Source organism: Dryobates pubescens, chromosome 6, assembly GCF_014839835.1.
Source record: "Dryobates pubescens isolate bDryPub1 chromosome 6, bDryPub1.pri, whole genome shotgun sequence".
Classification (NCBI taxonomy): domain Eukaryota; kingdom Metazoa; phylum Chordata; class Aves; order Piciformes; family Picidae; genus Dryobates; species Dryobates pubescens.
In genome coordinates this window covers 6,024,234-6,042,404 of record NC_071617.1, presented here as the reverse complement: position 1 = coordinate 6,042,404, position 18,171 = coordinate 6,024,234, and the positions used below count along the sequence as shown (strand labels likewise).

At 46.6% G+C, this 18,171-nt stretch overlaps 1 protein-coding gene across 1 annotated transcript in view; it reads left to right on the top strand.

Moving 5' to 3' along the window:
- Positions 1 to 7,471, top strand: part of CEP162 (centrosomal protein 162) — a 74,281-nt gene extending 66,810 nt beyond the window's left edge. The window contains exons 28-30 of the mRNA XM_054162560.1: positions 974 to 1,072; positions 4,374 to 4,508; positions 6,889 to 7,471. Of these exons, the coding sequence (XP_054018535.1) occupies positions 974 to 1,072; positions 4,374 to 4,508; positions 6,889 to 7,107 (453 nt within the window). The 3' untranslated portion in view covers positions 7,108 to 7,471. The remainder of the gene's footprint in view (positions 1 to 973; positions 1,073 to 4,373; positions 4,509 to 6,888) is intronic.
- The last annotated feature ends 10,700 nt before the right edge of the window (positions 7,472 to 18,171 follow it).

Here is an 18,171-nt window from a genome sequence, read left to right as displayed (position 1 = left end):
ATGGTGAGACAGAACAACCTCCTGTGTTTCAGTTTGTGCCAGGGGGTTCACTTCAATCAACAGTAAAACTTTATTGTTGAGGTAGAAAAAAGTGAGTGGAGAAAGGGGAAAAGTGAAGAGGGGAAAGGAAAAGAGGTCTATAGCTACCCATAATGCAAGGGTCCAAAGACATCTCTCTGGTCCCAGGTCCAGTCCTGCTGGTCCTTCTTGATCTTAACAGGGAAAGCTTCCCTTCAAAGCCTCCTTCTTGTTCCTTCTTCAAAACTTCAGGAAACACACTCAGACACACACACAAACCCTCTCACAGAGCACACAGAGAACTCTTCCCATTGCTAGGGAGACATCTTTTATCATCACCTCCACACCTGTTGATGTCTGAACTCCACCACTCTCTATCCCTTGTGTCCCCTATGAGTAAGGCTTCCACACATGTCCAAGGAGTGACCAAGGTGTGGTCTGTGCCCAAGGAGGCATGTCCAAGGCGTGGTCTGCCTCAGAGGCAGGTAGCCTCAGGCCAGGAGTGTGTTTTCATATTATAATGACATTGTAATGAGCAGAGTTCACTAAAGTTCAGGGCTCCCTTGGCAACAACAGCAGGACATCATCTCTCTTATCTCCAGTTCCATTCCTCTGTTCCAAAGTGATGCTCACACACAGTAGGGTCATCCATCATACTTGGCAGGTACAGACCCTTGGTACCATCCAGGTCTGCCCTACGGAACCTGCACCTGGAAAACCATGGAGACCACATTCCAGTGGTCACTTCATCAGTAACTTATTATGGAGCAGGCCACTGAGTTTCACTCCTCCCTGGGGCAAGGGGGTGCTGATTCCTGATGACAATGAAGAGACAGCTCTGCACTTGGGACCACTACTTACAAATGGGGTTGGTGTATTTCTCCTGTGCAAGTTTTCACCTCCTGTCCTGGATATTTATATTCATGACAAACTGATTTTCATGGGTTTTTTATAGGTATTAATAAAACATCTCCAAGAACAAATCAGTGAGCAACAGAAACGTCAGGAAGCCCTCTTGGTGTCACAGATGAGAGAGGAGCTGCTACAAAAAGAGGTAGGTTTAAATGTAGAGGGGGGGTTGCTTTAATAAAGGATTTCATCCTTTCATCCTTGTACAGCTTCAGATAGATAATATATAGTAAAGGAATTCTTAGAAACAGTATCTTTAGTTGCTTCTACATCCTATACTCAGCACTGGTTAGGCCACACCTTGAGTACTGTGTCCAGTTCTGGACACCTCAGTTTAGGAAAGATGTTGGCTTGCTGGAAAGTGTGCAGAGAAGGGCAACAAAGCTGGGGAGGGCTCTGGAGCACAGCCCTGTGAGGAGAGGCTGAGGGAGCTGGGGTTGTTTAGCCTGGAGGAGACTCAGGGGAGACCTTAATGCTCTCTACAACTACCTGAAGGGAGGCTGTAGCCAGGTGGGGGTTGGTCTCTTCTCCCAGGCAACCACCAACAGAACAAGAGGACACAGTCTCAAGCTGTGCCAGGGGAAGTTTAGGCTGGATGTTAAGAAGTGCTTCATAGAAAGAGCAATTGGCCATTGGAATGTGCTGCCCAGGGAGGTGGTGGAGTCACCATCACTGGAAGTGTTTAAGAAGAGACTGAATGGGGTGCTTGGTGCCATGGTTTAGTTGATTAGATGGTGTTGGGTAATAGGTTGGACTCGATGATCTCGAAGGTCTTTTCCAACCTGGTTAATTCTATTCTATTCTATTCTCTCCTGGAGTTATACCTGAGAATGCAGGGACTTTGACCTTTGATTAATGATGATGACATTAGAAATGGCTGGCATATATATGAACATTGATCAGCAGGTTAATCCGATCATTCCTAGCCTGTTGAGAGTTGTGATGGGTAGTAAGCAGACCACAGGAGTTTTTCTTTGTTAAAAGGATATTGTCTTTGTTTTCAAATTCTTTGTTCCAATGAAGCCTTCCTTTCCTCATCTTTCATTGCCATAAAACTGATGTAGACAATTCTAGTCTTAATTTTCTCCTTTACTATCACAGAATGTTAGGGGCTGGAAGGGACCTCCAAAGATCATCCAGTCCAACCCCCCTGCCAGAGCAGGATCACCTAGAGCAGATCACACAGGAACTCATCCAGGCAGGGTTTGACTATCTCCAGAGAGGGAGACTCCACAACCCCCCTGGGCAGCCTGTTCCAGTGTTCTGTCACCCTCACAGGGAAATAATTTTTCCTCATATTTCCATGGAACTTCCTATGCCTCATCTTCCACCCATTGCCCCTTGTCCTGTCACTGGGCATCACCCAGCAGAGCCTGGCTCCATTCTCTTGGCACTCACCATTTACGTATCCATAAGCATGAATGAGGTCACCTCTCAGGCTCCTCCTCTCCAAGCTACAGAGCCCTCAGCTCCCTCAGTCTCTCCTCATAAGGAAGATGTTCCACTCCCTTCAGCATTTTTGTGGCTCTGCACTGGACTCTTTCAAGCAGTTCCCTAGGTCCTTCTTGAACTGAGGAGTCACAAAATTCCAGATGCAGCCTCACCAGGGCAGAGGGGGAGGAGAACCTCTCTTGACCTACTAACCACAGCCCTTCTAATCCACCCCAGAATGGCACTGGCCTTCTATGACACTCAGTCTTACAAAAAGAGGTTAGCTGTTCTGAAATTCACTGGGTCTTGAGAGAGGTACCTAGGCTTTCCCCAATTTTCTACTTCTATTACTAGCCGATAATCTGAAAATTATACTTGTTCATGTTTTCATTGGGGGGGGTTAATACTGTGTGAAATAGCTCTCCATCTTCTAGCTCAAGCTTTTTGAGCTACTGGCTATGCTTCAGCTGTTCTTGAAATGCTGCTGCCTGTTTTTATCACCTGCTCAGGAGAAGGATGTGGCATGCCCTAAAGAGTGTCCCTGTGCTTAGGTCACCATGTCCTTGATGTAATAATTTTGCTAATTTTAACTTCATTTTTGAGAATGCAAGAGTTGTTAACAAGAATCCTTCTATTCTGTAAGGGGCTGAGAACACCAGGCATTTCATCTCATTTGCTGCCCTTATGTAGAGGAAATGAATCACAGAATGTTAAGGGTTTGGGAGGGACCTCGAGAGATCACCCAGTCCAAACCCCCTGCCAGAGTAGGATCACCTAGAGCAGATCACACCAGAATGAATCCAGGCAGGTTTTGAGTATCTCCAGTATATCAGAGAGGTGTCAGTATGTGCTTAGTACATACTTCATTTTCATCCTACTAAACTGATTGTTTACCTTACCCACTTACAATTCCACCTCTGTTGTGAAGTGTTTGTAGAAAAGTGAGGGTGGTTTCAAGGGAGAGACAAAAGATCTCCTACTAAACAAGCTCTGTCTTTGCTGAATAAAGGCTGAGACTTTTGAGTTCATATTATGAATCCAGTGATAAGAGGTTTGCCTTTCCATACAAAGCTTGTTTCACTCCACTGATCCGTTGCCTATTAGGAAAACAGGGCAAGAGTACAATGAGAAGAATGTTGCTAATTGGTGTCCTCTATAAATGCTTTACAGATTGATTTATTGACAGGGTTGGGTAAGACAACGATCATCCCATCGACCCAGATGGCTGAGTTCAAGGTGCTGGCATGTAAGAAAATGCAATGGAGTGCCTTGGTTACAAAAATCACTGCAAGGCTATACAGAGGGAAATGTCAAAGCCTTGCTTTTGCCCTTCAACACAGAATCATGTTAGGGGGTGGAAGGAACCTCTAGAGGTCAAGTCCAGCTCCCCTGCCAAAGCAGCATCACCTAGGGTAGTCCACACAGAAATGCATCCAGGCAAGTTTTGAAAGGGTCCAGAGGAGACTCCACAACCTCTCTGGGCAGCCTGTTCCAGTGCTCTTTCATCCTCACTGTAAAGAAGTTTCTCCTCATGTCGAGGTGAAACCTTCTATGTTGGAGTTTGCATCCATTGTTCCTTATTACTGTGCACCACAAAAAAGAGCTTGGCACTTGACACTTCCTTAGGAACGTGCTGCTACGTTTTATAGTTGATGGTTGCCCACAGTGTGACAAAGGATTGTGTGAATCTAATCATAATACTCTCTATTCATTTTAGCACATTTAGAAGTATCAAAATTGACTGTTGAAGAATCACTTGATAGCATCTTAAGAACAGGATTTGTTTTATCCAAAGGGACTAGATTTTCATATCCTCAGACCACTTCATTCAAATGAAAGATCCTAATCGAAGTCCCTGAGCCCCTGTTTAAGCTTCTGAATAATGGAGTTTTGTCTTTTATGCCTTCCTTTCTGCAGCTGTTGCCTGGAGTGATTAAACAAACACACTTGGAAAGGAACCTGTTTTCTACACTGCTTAACACAATGATAACTTCATCACTTGTCTCAAACTGTAGGTGACAAAATTGTTGGAAGAACTGAGAGAAGCTAAGGAGAGCCAGAGTCCCGAAATGAAACACTTCTTGTGCCTGGAGAGGAAAATCAAGCATATAGAGGCCAGACATGCAGAAAGAGAGCAAGAAATTCAGAAGGTACAGAGAGTCTGTCTGTATTTACTGCTCAAGCAGCTGTGATTTGATGCTCTTTGCACAGGCTCCTTTAGCTGACACTGCAGGGCTCAGGTACTCTTTGGTTTTTGTCTTTGATGCAGTCCCAGGCAGCACGTCCATGCTGTGGTAATTACTTGTGCGTAATGTGTGTGAGGTGTGTAACTTCCTCACAACCTGATCTGAGGAGGCCTTGCTTTTGCAGAGGGTTGAACCACAGGGCTTCTGCAAGTCCCTTCTATCTTTTGGTTATTCCCTGTTTCAGCTACACACTGAAAGCTAGCTACTGAAAAATGATGCCTGTGTAAGGCAGGTTGTTAAGCTGTGACAATGTTCCTCAACCAAGCTGTGATTTTACTTCCTACTGCTAGACATCTCATTCAGAAAAGCTTCATTAAAAGCACAGAAACATCTCAGAATCCTTAATCATGGACTGGATGAGGTTGGAAGGGACCTTTCAAAGGTCATCTAGTTCCCCTGTAGTACACAGGAACATCTCTAACTAGATTGGGTTAAAGGTATCCCTGCTTGCTGCAGGGACATCTTTAGCAGTCTAGCACATACTGCTTTTAATACCAGAAACAAGGGGGGGAAAGCCTTTGTCATCCACAAGCTTGAAACTTGTGGATTTTGAAGTTTGGATCCATGTGATGCAGCTTCTTCTCTCTCACATTTGTATCCCTTGAATGTGTACAAAATTTTGCACTGCAGTTGGTTTTTTTTTCATTCAAATTTCAGACTTTCTTATGTTATAGGATTTCATCTTGTTTTATACCACGGCCTCTAGCCTGATTTTTCATCAGTTGAGGGAGCTTCTAGCATCTGGAAGTGGGTTTCTAGTTCATACAGATGCTTTTTCTCAGTATTTTCATCACTTAAATGTATGCTGTCTTTCATTTAGTATTTTCAAGTAGCTTTGACTGAAATATGTGAAGTCAGAGAAGGGCAGTTGGACTGGAAGATCATCCAGCCCCCACTGTACTTCTTAAGTTTATGGAGTTTGCTTTGCAGTTTCCAAACCAGATCTCGAGAAACAGACTGAGGTACACCACTGTTCATGGAAGGTTTTATTCTCCATACATTTCTACATCAGGGACTGGATAAAATGTTTTACAGGATTAAGAACAAACCCTGCTGCCTCAGGTTTTATTATTTTTGTTCACATTCTGATCTGCAGAAGGCAGCTGTAATAGAATCACTCAGTGTTAGGGGTTGGGAGGGAACTCACTCATCCAGTCCAATGCCCCTGCCAGAGCAGGATCACCCAGAGCAGATCATACAGGCATGCATCCAGGCAGGTTTTGAATATCTCCAGAGAGGGAGACTCCACAACACCCCTGTGTGTTCTGTCACCATTAAAGTGAAAACATTTTTCCTCATGTTTCCATGGACCTTCCTATGCCTCAGCTTCCACCCATTGCCCCTTGTGCTGTCATTGAGCACCACCCAGCAGAGCCTGGCTCCATCCTCTTGGCACTCACCATGCACATATTTATGAACATGAATGAGGTCACCTCTCAGTTTCCTCTTCTCCGAGCTAAAGAGCCCCAGCTCCCTCAGTCTAATCTCATAAGGAAGATGTTCCACTCCATCATTTTCATGGCTCTGCACTGGGCCCTGTCAAGCAGTTCCCTGTCCTTTCTGCCATGGATTCACATCAAAATTAATTCCAACTTGCATCTGCAGCATCTTCAGACCTTTGTGAGTACAGGATATTCCCTGATGATTCATAGAACCTGTGGGTTTTAAGCCACGTGTCCTTCAGATTTGGGTTATTGCTCTTGCAGATTGTTCTTTTAATTAACACATTTCGACAGCAATTAGAAAGGTTTGGGTTGCTTATAGAGGGGTTTTTGTTACATGCTCTGACTCCTCTTAAATAGTCAGACTTCTAATTGCTGCTTTGGAGAGGGTAAGTTAAATTCTCCCGAGGCTGATTAGTCAATGCTGGATTCTGCCCTTCTGTCACTGATGCAGCACTGCTGGCAATGGGGGTTGTGACATGCAGCATTGAGCCCCGGGCTTTGAGGCCAAGTATCAAACACAATGAACTGGCACATTTTGGCTGAGGAGCAGCCCTGGCTGAGTGTTTGATTAAGGAGTCAACAATGCTGACTTGCTTGCCAGCTGTGCCAGGGGAGGTTTAGGCTGGTTGTTAGGAATAAATTCTTCCCAGAAGGAGTGATTTGCCATTGGAATGTGCTGCCCAGGGAGGTGGTGGAGTCACCATCACTGGGAGTGTTTAAAACCAGCCTGGATGAGGCACTTAGTGCCATGGTTTAGTTGATTAGATGGTGTTGGGTGATAGGTTGGGCTTGATGATCTCAAAGCTCTTTTCCAACCTGGTTTATTTTGTACTTTGCAGGCAGCTCAACTCACACAACATCTTACTGAAGCAAGGCAGAGCCATGAGGTTGAGAGGTGGCGAAGGCTGGCGCAGCAGAAGAACCAAGAGCTGGAGAAATTCCGAGTGGAACTGGATTCAATACTGGATGTATTACATGAACTGCAGAAACAAGGGGTTGTTATTCCTGCCCCTAATTCCAGGGGATTCAGCTTGGCAGACAGCTGTTGGAAGACATAGAGAGGAGCTGACAGGGGAGGCAGAGTTTTGATATTGAAGTTATGTATAGAAAAGGTTATTATAAATCATTAATCTAACCCTGAATTACCCCCTGATCTTCTCTGGAATCTTCCTTGCCCAAAGGTAGGGCTGCATTGAGCAGCACCCTAGACAGATTGTATGTCTTATGTGTTGTTAGTAATAAAGGTACAAGCAATTTTAAAGAGGAGTAGTGAAGTTACTCCATAAATTCAATTACCTGTGAAAAATTCCATTTGATACTCTCTCAGGGCCTGTAGAACCTGCTGGGTTGTTTTTAACTTTTGTTTGTAACTTGGCTTGCAGTGATTCCTTTGTGAACACTGTCAGTAACCTGCTCTACAGCTTGTAGTTTTAGCTTGCAGAGCAACTCATTTGAATTTAATAAGGCATAACAATCTTTTTCCAACGTTTTGTCTCCCTCCCTGCAATTCATGAAGTGTTCCTTCCCTTTAAGACCTTTTTCAGCTGTGGATGATTGGAGGGTTGGAGCAGAGCAGCTCTGCTGATGTTCAGGCTCAAACTTGTTCTGTTTACTTTGCAAGTATTGACAGCAGCGCTGGTTCTGATGATGACAGAAGGGTCTAGCTGAATTACAGCCTGTAAAATACTGTGAGAGTAATTACTGATGTCCCTTTTTAGAAGGGAAGGCTGTGTTGAGTAAGACTTACAATGGGCTGCTCTAGCTCAGACTCAGTATTGTTATAGATGATCTGGACAGAAGCAAATTTAAAATACTAGGCAAGTTGGAAAAGGCTGTATGAGAGAGAATTTAAATAACTCTAGTCTGAGGAGTGACAAAAGAGATTTGTATGTGTAATGGGTTGGGGCAGACCCCCTCCCCACCACAGGCAGAAATAACGACTCAGACAAACTGATTGCAAAAGTAGTGGAGAGTTTAAATAGAGAACAGTGAGTGTGCACAAAAGGAAACATGGTGACAAGAAAGGAACCAAAGTAAACCCAGAAAGACTCCAAACCCCACCTGAGGGTGCATCCAAACCCCCAGGGCTCCTTCTTCCCCCTCCCTCTGCTGGGCTAGTCTCAGCTGGCCAGGCCTGAGACTGCCCATCCCCCTGTGGCCTTGGGCCTAGCCAGGCCCATGGCCAGGAGATCTCTCCCCCAGTTACCAAGTCTCGGAGAGGGAAGGAAAGAGGAAGTGCCAGACCCCACCGCAAAATTTATAGTGGTGCAAGGGATTATAGTAGAAATACCTAATTTCCTGAGTCCACCCACGGGGATGGACTGCTGGACACAGGAAACACCCCTGTAGCAGAGGGCACCCAGCCCAAACTATGACAGTATGGCAGTTCAGAAGCCATTGGTGTAGCAGGTAACACGCTGAGTGTCAGGAACCATTGTCTTCTCCCTCCCCTTACAGGCTCTGCTGGAGTTTGGCACTGAAGTGTAAAGCCTGCAAGATACTAGATAGCATTACCATGCAACTCAGTGAGCCAAGCTTTTGGTCCCTCCTTTCAAGAAAGAAGGGCCAACAGGAGGGAAAAAGAACAAGTGGTAAGTCTAGAAAGTATAGCCTCAGGAAGCACAGAACCCACAGGGCCTTCCTTGCTCCAGTGAGGAGATGGGGAGGGATGCCTATTACACTTCTCACATATGAAAACCCTGCTGCTAGAAAGGATGGAAAAAGGAGCAGCAGTATGTCAAGGTACAGAAAGTTCAAGATAGCTACTTGGTGAGTGCAGGGACAGCTTTTTCAAACAAATCAGTAAATTGCTAGTTTTAACTCTCAGCACTGCAAGTCCTTCAGAATTCCACAGCATGTATAGCGAGGCTGGAGCTCAAGCCAACTGTATTTACACAGGGAAAAGAAGACAAAAGCTAGAATGTACTCTTCAGGTCCCTGCAGTGTTGGCTGAAGGTAGCAGTTAAGTCAGATGTGAACTATTTCAGTTCTGTGTCCATTTGTGGATCATGCTGCATTTTGTCTTCTACAAGCAGATGGCTGAGCGTGTGCAAAGAACAGAGCAGTGTAACTAATTAGATAGGCACAGACAGGAATGAAGGGCAAGGAGTGGGGTTTCTTTTGAGTGTGGCCATACACTTTGTGTATATACATGTAGACAAGAACAGAAGATGGTCAGTTGGCAACTAATTACTGTGGTAATCTTGGTTTCACATTCAGGTACTTTCAGTGGGTTTGGGGGGGGTATTTTGTCTGCCAATAAGGAATTGTTAGTCTGTATTGATAAAATGTGTAAATACACTAATGCTCTGCCTATCCACCACCAGCTCTGTGTAAGTATGCTCCACAGTCTTGCTTTGGGACTGTTTTGTAAATGAAAAGGATAACATTTCATTATTTTAATGTACCTTTTGAATTCTTCCCTGTACTCTTTGCTGCATTATTTGGCGAGGGGACCTGACGGGAGATTTATTTTTTTGGTTAAACTACAGCAACTCTTTGTGTTCCCAGAGAGACCAGGTGCTGGGTGGGGGTGTGCCAAGGCCCTGCCGAGCACAAGGAGGCCTTGGGGAAGCATTTCTGGGTGTGGGAAGCTCTGAAAACTATAATCCTCAAGAGGAGGTTGGCTAAGTGCTGATGCAGTTCACTCAGTTTCAAATTCTTACCAGCAAGTGCTGGTATCTTACACAGAGTCTGAATGACATTTCACAGGATCACAGAATGTTAGGGGTTGGAAGGGACCCTCCAGAGATCATCCAGTCCAACCCTACTGCCAGAGCAGGATCACCTAGACCAGGTCACACAGGAATGCAATCAGGTGGGTTTTCAGTATCTCCAGAGGGGGAGACTCCACAACCCCCCTGGGCAGCCTGTTCCAATGTTCTGTCTCCCTCATAGTGAAAAAATCTTCCCTCATGTTTACATTAATTGCAAATTAAAGTCTCAGTCTCTCTTCCTGAGCAGGGGCAGCATCATTTACCATGCCTGTAAGCTCCAAGCTGGTTCATACTGGAATGTTCTCACATGTGTTTATATAGCTGTATGCTCACTGAAACATGAGCTCTAGGCTGTAGGTAGTTGCTGTGAAGTGGGCAATCTCCCCCAGGACAGGCTAGTTCTGGTCTTGAATGGCTGTAGTAAGGGTAAGGCTGCTGTAAGGCTGCTCAAGTTCTGACTCTGTGTTTCTCCAGCAGACTCAACGATGCAGACAGGGGAAAATACCCTGAAATGGAACAAAAGCTAATGAAACAGGGCCCTGGCTTTAACTGTATTTCACTGAGGGTTTCAGTGGGATCTTTCTGAGACTCAACAGCATTATCCTCCCCCTGTATGTTTTTAGTCTTCTTATGACACAGTGTTCCATCATGCATTTCCAGGAAGCAATATAAAGAATGGGTTAAAAGAACCTTAAGCATCATTTTCTTTGAATCATTGCCTTATGTTTAGCTGGAATTCATTTGTTTACAGCAAAGCTGTAAGAAAACTTGCACAATGATTCCATTTTCAAGCACTGTTGAATTCCAGGTACTACTTGTGAAGGATTTACCTTGGTCACAACATTTCCTATTCCCTTCACATTGAACCAACTCAATGGCATTTTTTTTTTCCTGGGAAAGCTGAGTATTTTTAAGCATCTTCCACAGAGTTGGTTATTACACCAACCCCCTTTCCCCTGAGGCAAAACATCACATCTAGTTAAGTTTTTAAAAAGGAAAAAGAAGAGTTTTTAAGTAACAGCTCTTGAAGACTGCAGAAAGTTTGCCTTTGATTGTGTTAATGCAAAGGCAGAGCAGAAATCCCAATCGGGCTGACTGCTGCCACAGTGCTGCTGAAGTCACACAGGAGCTGTGCCGGGAGGACTGCCTGGGTGTTCTGCAAAAAGCAGCCTGAAGGACTTTACAGATAGAAGGGAGATAGGATAGCAAAAGCTGAAGGACCATCAGGGAAGAACAGAAGCAGGAACCGAACACTTCAATGTCTTTACCGAATCAATACATGCTTCAGAAGGACATCAAGAGTACAATTCAAGTGCAGTGTAGGTTAAGTTGGTTATTACCTCTTGTTCATTTTATTAAATACCTTTCATCTGGGCATTGTCAGCAGCAGTCCCACACACAAACACTGATCCTTACTCTCCAAAGCAGCAGTTATGCACTGTGACCGTTTTAGGCTGTGCCTTTAAGAAAGGGACACAATGATTTAAGGCAGTGGAAGAAAAGCTCAGGTCAGCCCACTGGGAACAGAAAGCTCTCCTAAAACTGGACCTGCATTACTTTGAAATCGTTTGAAATGCTTTAAGTTTCATTTCTCAGGTGCAGAGGAGATGAATTCTACACAGATTTTCATCTCATTTAAATGGCATTTCTGTTTTCAAGCATGGCAAAGGGCAGTGGGAAAAAACCACCAGCAGCAAAAGAAAACCAAGCCTGACTGAAGGCAGCTCACTCATCCAGAAACGGGCTATAAAAGCCACATTTAACACAAATCCCTGAGCTTGTTAGCAAGAACAATACTGAGTTTCAGTTCAGACAAAGCTTAACCATCAGATGGTAATCAGTTGTTTGAGGTGCCTCAGGAGGAAGCAGTTATCACATTCAGAAGGCAGGTTTCCCAAATTTCTTAATTTGAGAAGAGAAAGGGCAAAGTCCCCAGCTACTGCATCCTTACTTGTGGTTAAAGCCTTGCTGTAAACCCAGGCCTTCCCTGACCCTGAAGCAGCAGGCTGGAGACCATCAGCTGTCCAACGGCATGAGATTTAATACATCCAAGTGCTGGGTTCTGCACATTGGCCACAACAACCCCTTGCAGAGCTACAGGCTGGGGTCAGAGTGGCTGGAGAGCAGGCAGGTGGAGAGGCACCTGGGGTGCTGGTCGATGGTAGGCTGAACATGAGCCTGCAGTGTGCCCAGGCAGCCAAGAGGGCCAATGGCATCCTGGCCTGCATCAGGAACAGTGTGGCCAGCAGGAGCAGGGAGGTCATTCTGCCCCTGTACACTGCACTGGTTAGGCCACACCTCGAGTCCTGTGTCCAGTTCTGGGCCCCTCAGTTTAGGAAGGAGGTTGACTTGCTGGAACGAGTCCAGAGAAGGGCAACAAAGTTGGTGAGGGGTTTGGAGCACAAGCCCTATGAGGAGAGGCTGAGGGAGCTGGGGTTGCTTAGCCTGGAGAAGAGGAGGCTCAGGGGTGACCTTATTGCTCTCTACAACTACCCGAAGGGGGTTGTAGTCAGGCAGAGGTTGGTCTCTTCTCCCAGGCAACCAGTACCAGAACAAGAGGACACAGTCTCAGGCTACGCCAGGGGAGGTTTAGGCTGGAGGTTAGGAGGAAGTTTTACACAGAGTGATTGCCCATTGGAATGGGCTGCCTGAGGAGGTGGTGGGGTCGCTGTCGCTGGGGGTGTTCAGGGCGAGGCTTGACAGGATGCTTGGTTCCATGGTTTAGTTGATTAGGTGGTGCTGGATGATAGGTTGGACACGATGCTCTCGAAGGTCTCTTCCAACCTGGTTTATTCTATTCTATTCTATTCTGTGCTCATTGCAATGGGCTTCACAGCAGCATGCTCTTGGGAACTATTTTCAGCAATGATCCACTAGTTTTAAACAGCTTCTGCTCTGCTTTAAGGGTAATCCCATTACTTTAAAACACTATAAAGCATTTGAGAAAGGAAATTTAGGTACAATTCCTTTATCAAAAGGGCACAGGAGATTAAAAACAACAGAGGTTTCCCTTACTCTTTGCAGTCTTTAAATCTCCAGCCCATTCACTGTTTTTCTGTCAGATGAATGAAGCAGCATTCAAGTGGCTGGAGAATGCAGCAGCAGGCCACTGACATATTTTCATTCTGACACAAATGTGTTGTATACACATCAGGTTAGTGGCAAGGAAACCCAGTCAGGCCAGCACCTTGAATCCACTACTTTTATTTCAGCTAAGAACTTCTGCAGAGCACTCTTACTCCAAATCCAGCAGAGGGTTTGAACCTAGTTCCCCTCATCCTCTGTCCTTGCTCTAAACCCATTTGGCCATTAGTTACCATCTTCTGAAGGAAGCTGAACTGCAGTTCAGGAACTGGCTGAGGCTCAGAACCTTATTAACTCCCCAGAAAATAAAGGCTGGTATTAGACACACTCAATTCCTTAACAAATCTCTCCCTGGAAAAACAGCTGTGATTGCAACACAATCCCAACTGAATACAAAAGGCAGATGGAGCAAGTGCAGCTTAGTTATGCTTTTGGAGCTGGTCCTCCCAGCAGCTCCAAAGCCTGCTAGCCCTTCACTGGCCTACTAGTCAAGAAAGGGCCATTTATGGAGCTAAAAAAGAGAAGCTGCAGCCTACAAGCATAAGACCAGCCTAACATAGCACCACCATTTGCAGGTAGTAACTACAGAATAGCTCAGCTGATTTCCTGTGATTCAGCTACTGAATCCTGTGCTTAACCCAACTGAAAGTTTGCAGCAACAATAAAAATAAAGCTAAAATTACTGCTTGTGTGCAGAACACTGACTCACTGGGCAGCTGCCAGAACATCCCTCTGAGTGCTGCAGTTACAGGCTCCAATCTGCTTTTCACAGGATCACAAAATGTTCAGGGGTTGGAAGGGACCTCAAAAACTCATCCAAGTCCAACCCCCTGCCAGAGCAGGAGCACCCAGAGCAGATCACACAGGGATGCATCCAGGCAGGTTTTGAATATCTCCAGAGAGGGAGACTCCACACACACACACCCAGGCAGCCTGTTCAGTGCTCTGTCACCCTCACAGAGAAAATATTCTTCCTCCTGTTTCCATGGAACTTCCTAAGCCTCAGCTTCCACCCATTGCCCCTTGTGCTGTCATTGGGCATCACCCAGCAGAGCCTGGCTCCAGCCTCTAAGGCACCCACCCTGCACATATTTATAAACATGAATGAAGTCACCTCTCAGTCTCCTCCAAGCTGAAGAGCCCCAGATCCCTCAGGCTCTCCTCATAAGGAAGATGTTCCACTCTATCATTTTTTTGTGGCTCTGTGCAGGACTCTCTCAAGCAGTTCCCTGAGGTCCTTAAACTGAGGGTTCCAGAACTGGACACAATACTCTGTCCAGGGCAGAGTAGAGTGGAAGGAGAACCTCTCTCAACCTACTAACCACAGCCCTTCTAATGCAACCCAGAAAGGCATTGGCCTTGGCCACAAGAGCAAATTGCTGGCTCATGGTCAACCTTCCATCCACTAGGACCCCCAGGTCCCCTTCCCCTTCACTGCTCTCCAGTAGATCAATCACCAACCTGTACTGATACCAGGAGTTGTTCTTCCCCAGGTATAGAATTGAAATAGAATAGAGTTACCAAAGATGATGAAGAGTGGTCTGGCAATGACCTCCACCAGCTCCCTCAGCACCCACAAGTGCCTCCCACCAGGACCCATGGATTTATGGATGTCCAGATGACTTAACTGTTCCCTAACCCAGTCCTCCTCAACCAAAGAAAACTCCTTTGTCATATCTTCCTTTGGCATCTCAGGGGTCTGGGGCTCCTGTGGACAGTCTCCAGCAGTGTAGATGGAGACAAGCGAGGCATTCAGTAACTCTGCCTTCTCTGTCCTCTGTCACCAAGGCACCCACCTCACTCAGCACTGGGCCTGCATTGCCTCTAGTGTTAGTTTTTCCTGCAATGCATTTGAAGAAGCCCTTTCTTGTCCTTCAGCTCTCTTGCAAGGTTGAATTACAAGGAGGCCTTCCTCAATTTCCTACCCTTTGGGATGCTCTCATCTTGAGCTTGGAAGAGGAGGTCCTTGAATATTAACCAACTATCTAATGGGCCCCTTTGCTTTCTAGTACCCTGCCTCCTGAGATTTCTCCTAGCAATTGCTTGAAAAGGCCAAAATTGGCCCTGATGAAGTCCAAGGTTGTGATCCTGCTTGGTATTCTGTTCTACCACACAAGATCCTGAACTCCATCATGACCGTTACAGCCAAGGCTGCCCCCAGCCTTCACTGCATCAGCCAGACCCTCTTTGCTGGTGAGTACCAGGTCCAGCAGCACTCCTCTCCTAGTTTGCTCATCCATGATTTGCATCAAGAAGTTACCATCAGTGCACTGGAGGAACCTCCTGGACTGTGGCTGCCTGGCTGAGGAGGCCCTTCAGCAGCTATCTGGGTAGTTAAAAACCCCCATGAGGCCTGTGATTGCAAGACTGCTGTCAGCTGCCCACAGAAGTCCTCATCAGCTTCTTCATCCTGATCAGGTGGTCTGTAATAAACACTCAGAACAGTATCAGTCATGCTACTTGCCCCTTAATTCACACCAACTCTCAACTCACCCTTCGTTCACCCCCAGCCTGAACTCAATACATAAATAGAACAGAACAGAATAAACCAGGTTGGAAGAGACCTTCAAGAGCATCAGGTCCAACCTCTCACCCAACACCACCTAATCAACTAAACCATGGCACCAAGCACCCCATCCAGTCTCTTCCTAAACACCTCCAGTGATGGTGACTCCACCACCTCCCTGGGCAGCACATTCCAATGGTCAGTCTCTCTTTCTATGAAGAATTTCTTCCTAACATCCAGCCTAAACTTCCCCTGGTGCAGCTTGAGACTGTGTCCTCTTGTTCTGGTGCTGGTTGCCTGGGAGAAGAGACCAACCCCCACCTGGCTACAACCTCCCTTCAGGTAATTGTAGACAGCAATAAGGTCTCCTCTGAGCCTCCTCTTCTCCAGGCTAAGCAACCCCAGCTCCCTCAGCCTCTCCTCACAGGGCTGTGTTCCAAGCCCCTCCCCAGCTTTGTTGCCCTTCTCTGGACACATTCCAGCATCTCAACATCTTTCCTAAACTGAGGGGCCCAGAACTGGACACAGGACTCAAGGTGTGGCCTAACCAGTGCTGAGTCCAGGGCAGAATTACTTCCCTGCTCCTGCTGGCCACACTGTTCCTGATGGCCAGGATGCCATTTGCCTTCTTGGCCACCTGGGCACACTGCAGGCTCATGTTCAGCCTACTATCAACCAGTACCCCCAGGTCCCTTTCTGCCTGGCTGCTCTCCAGCCACTCTGACCCCAGCCAGTAGCACTGCATGGAGTTGCTGTGGCCAATGTGCAGAGAGCAATTCCACCTTACTTTGCTGACCTGTGTTTCCTAACAAGGACATGACCACATTCCACTCATGTAAGCTGTCCCACCCTGTCTCTGTGGTTGCCACCAGATCATAACCCCTCAACCACAGATGGATTTCTAACTCCTCCTGTTTACTCCCCGTGCTGTGTGCATTGGTGTGCAGGCACTTCAGGGAGTGAGCTGAGCAGGCTGATTCTACCCTGGCACGGTGGGAGACCTTCTGGTCTTCTTTAGTACTGGAACACTGCCCCACTGGTGCAAGCCCAGCAACAACCACATCCCCCTTCAACTCCAGTGTAAAGCTGTATGAATGAGCACTGCTAGTTCTTGTCCTAGAATGCTTTCCCCCTTGGAGATCAGCTTTTCCCACATACAACCATTGGTCCTGCTGTCCAATAAACCCAGCCGGTGTCAAAGAACCTAAAGCCCTGCCTGCAGCACCAGTCTTGGAGCCAGGTATTTACAGACTGGATTCTTCTACTCCCTTCCATATCATGGACAAGTACTAGAAGTAGAGAAGAGAAAATCACTTGTGCTCCAGATGCTTTCACCAACCATCCCAAGGCCTTGAAGTCTCTCTTCATTCCCCTCAGACTACAGGATGCAGCTTCCTCCCCGCCTGTCTGGAAGATCAGTAGTGGATAGCAGTCTGGTGACCATGCCATGCTGGGGAGTTCTTTAGTGATATTCCCAGAAAACTGCAGAATTCCCTATGATGAGGCTCAACCCTGCACACTGGGCCCTCTGCTCCTGCCAGGAGCAAGTCTCCAACAACCAGAACTCTTCTTCCTTGTAGAGAGGTTCCCCTGCCATGGCCATGAACCCACCACCACTCACCTGCTTCATTTAAGCTTCTGTCTTCCATCTGATAGGAGTAGGACACAGAGGCCTCTCGATCCTGGCTCTCAACTTCCAGTGCTCTGTATCTGTTGTGTAAGCGTAACTGGGAAGGTGAGGGAGGCTGGGAAGAGGTTCACCTGTCTCCCCATGCAGGGACCTGTATCCATTCCTCCCCTTTTCTTAGACCACTTCCTTCTACCTGGTGACATGAGAGGATTCTCTGCTTCTCGAAGAGCCTCCACTTGCTGCCCTTGCATGGTATGATTCCACCAATCTATTTCATTCTTGCATTCTTCTCAACCTTCCCACCTCCTCCTTCAGCTCCACCACCTGGCTCAGTAATCCCTTGATCTGTTCACAAGGCAGACAGGCAGTGTCACTGCTTCTCATCAGAACAAGCGCCAGGGGAAGGCACTTCCTGCAGCCAGACACCTGCACTGCTGCAGTTTTGCACAGGAGCTCAGTTTGAGTTGCAATGTTAGAATAGAATAGAATAGAATAGAATAGAATAGAATAGAATAGAATAGAATAGAATAGAATAGAATAGAATAGGTTGGGAGAGACCTGGCTTTTGGCCATGTTGTAACCATGTTGGGTCCTCTTCTGGGAGATCATTCTTCAGGTTTCACTGGTTCCAGGGAACCTATAAGCTGCAGGCAGCTGCAGCACCACCTGGGCACACACAAGCTCTGTTTGCTCACCCTGTGCTAGTCACTGCCTTCCCTGAGGCTTCTCATAGTCTGAAGGCCTCATCAACAGTGGATGGTGCTGGTTCTGCCCACAACCTGGCAGGCCTGGCACAGGGATAGTGCTTTTCCTGGCTTTGAAAACGCCCCCAAGGGAGATTTTCTTCAGCCATTTTTGCTTCAGATCCCTTCCCCAGTGCAATCTTGCCCACCCTGAAGCTAGTCTCCAGGGCAATCAGCAGCAGCAGGTGGTAGCAGCATTCTGTAAACGCTTTAACCAATTTAACATGCAAGGTATTCCCTCTGGAAGATTTTTAAGTTGGATTTAATGTGCATGAAAAACCAGCTAGGAGACAGAAACTGAAGAGAATGCCAAGCAGCTATCCATTGTGCTGCTCAGTTTCAGATACCCCTTTTGGGAGTGGCAGAAGCTGCAGAACCACCCTGGGGGGGCTGCCTGTTCATTCCTTGCTTCAGTCTTAATTTGAGGTTTACTTTCCTTGGCT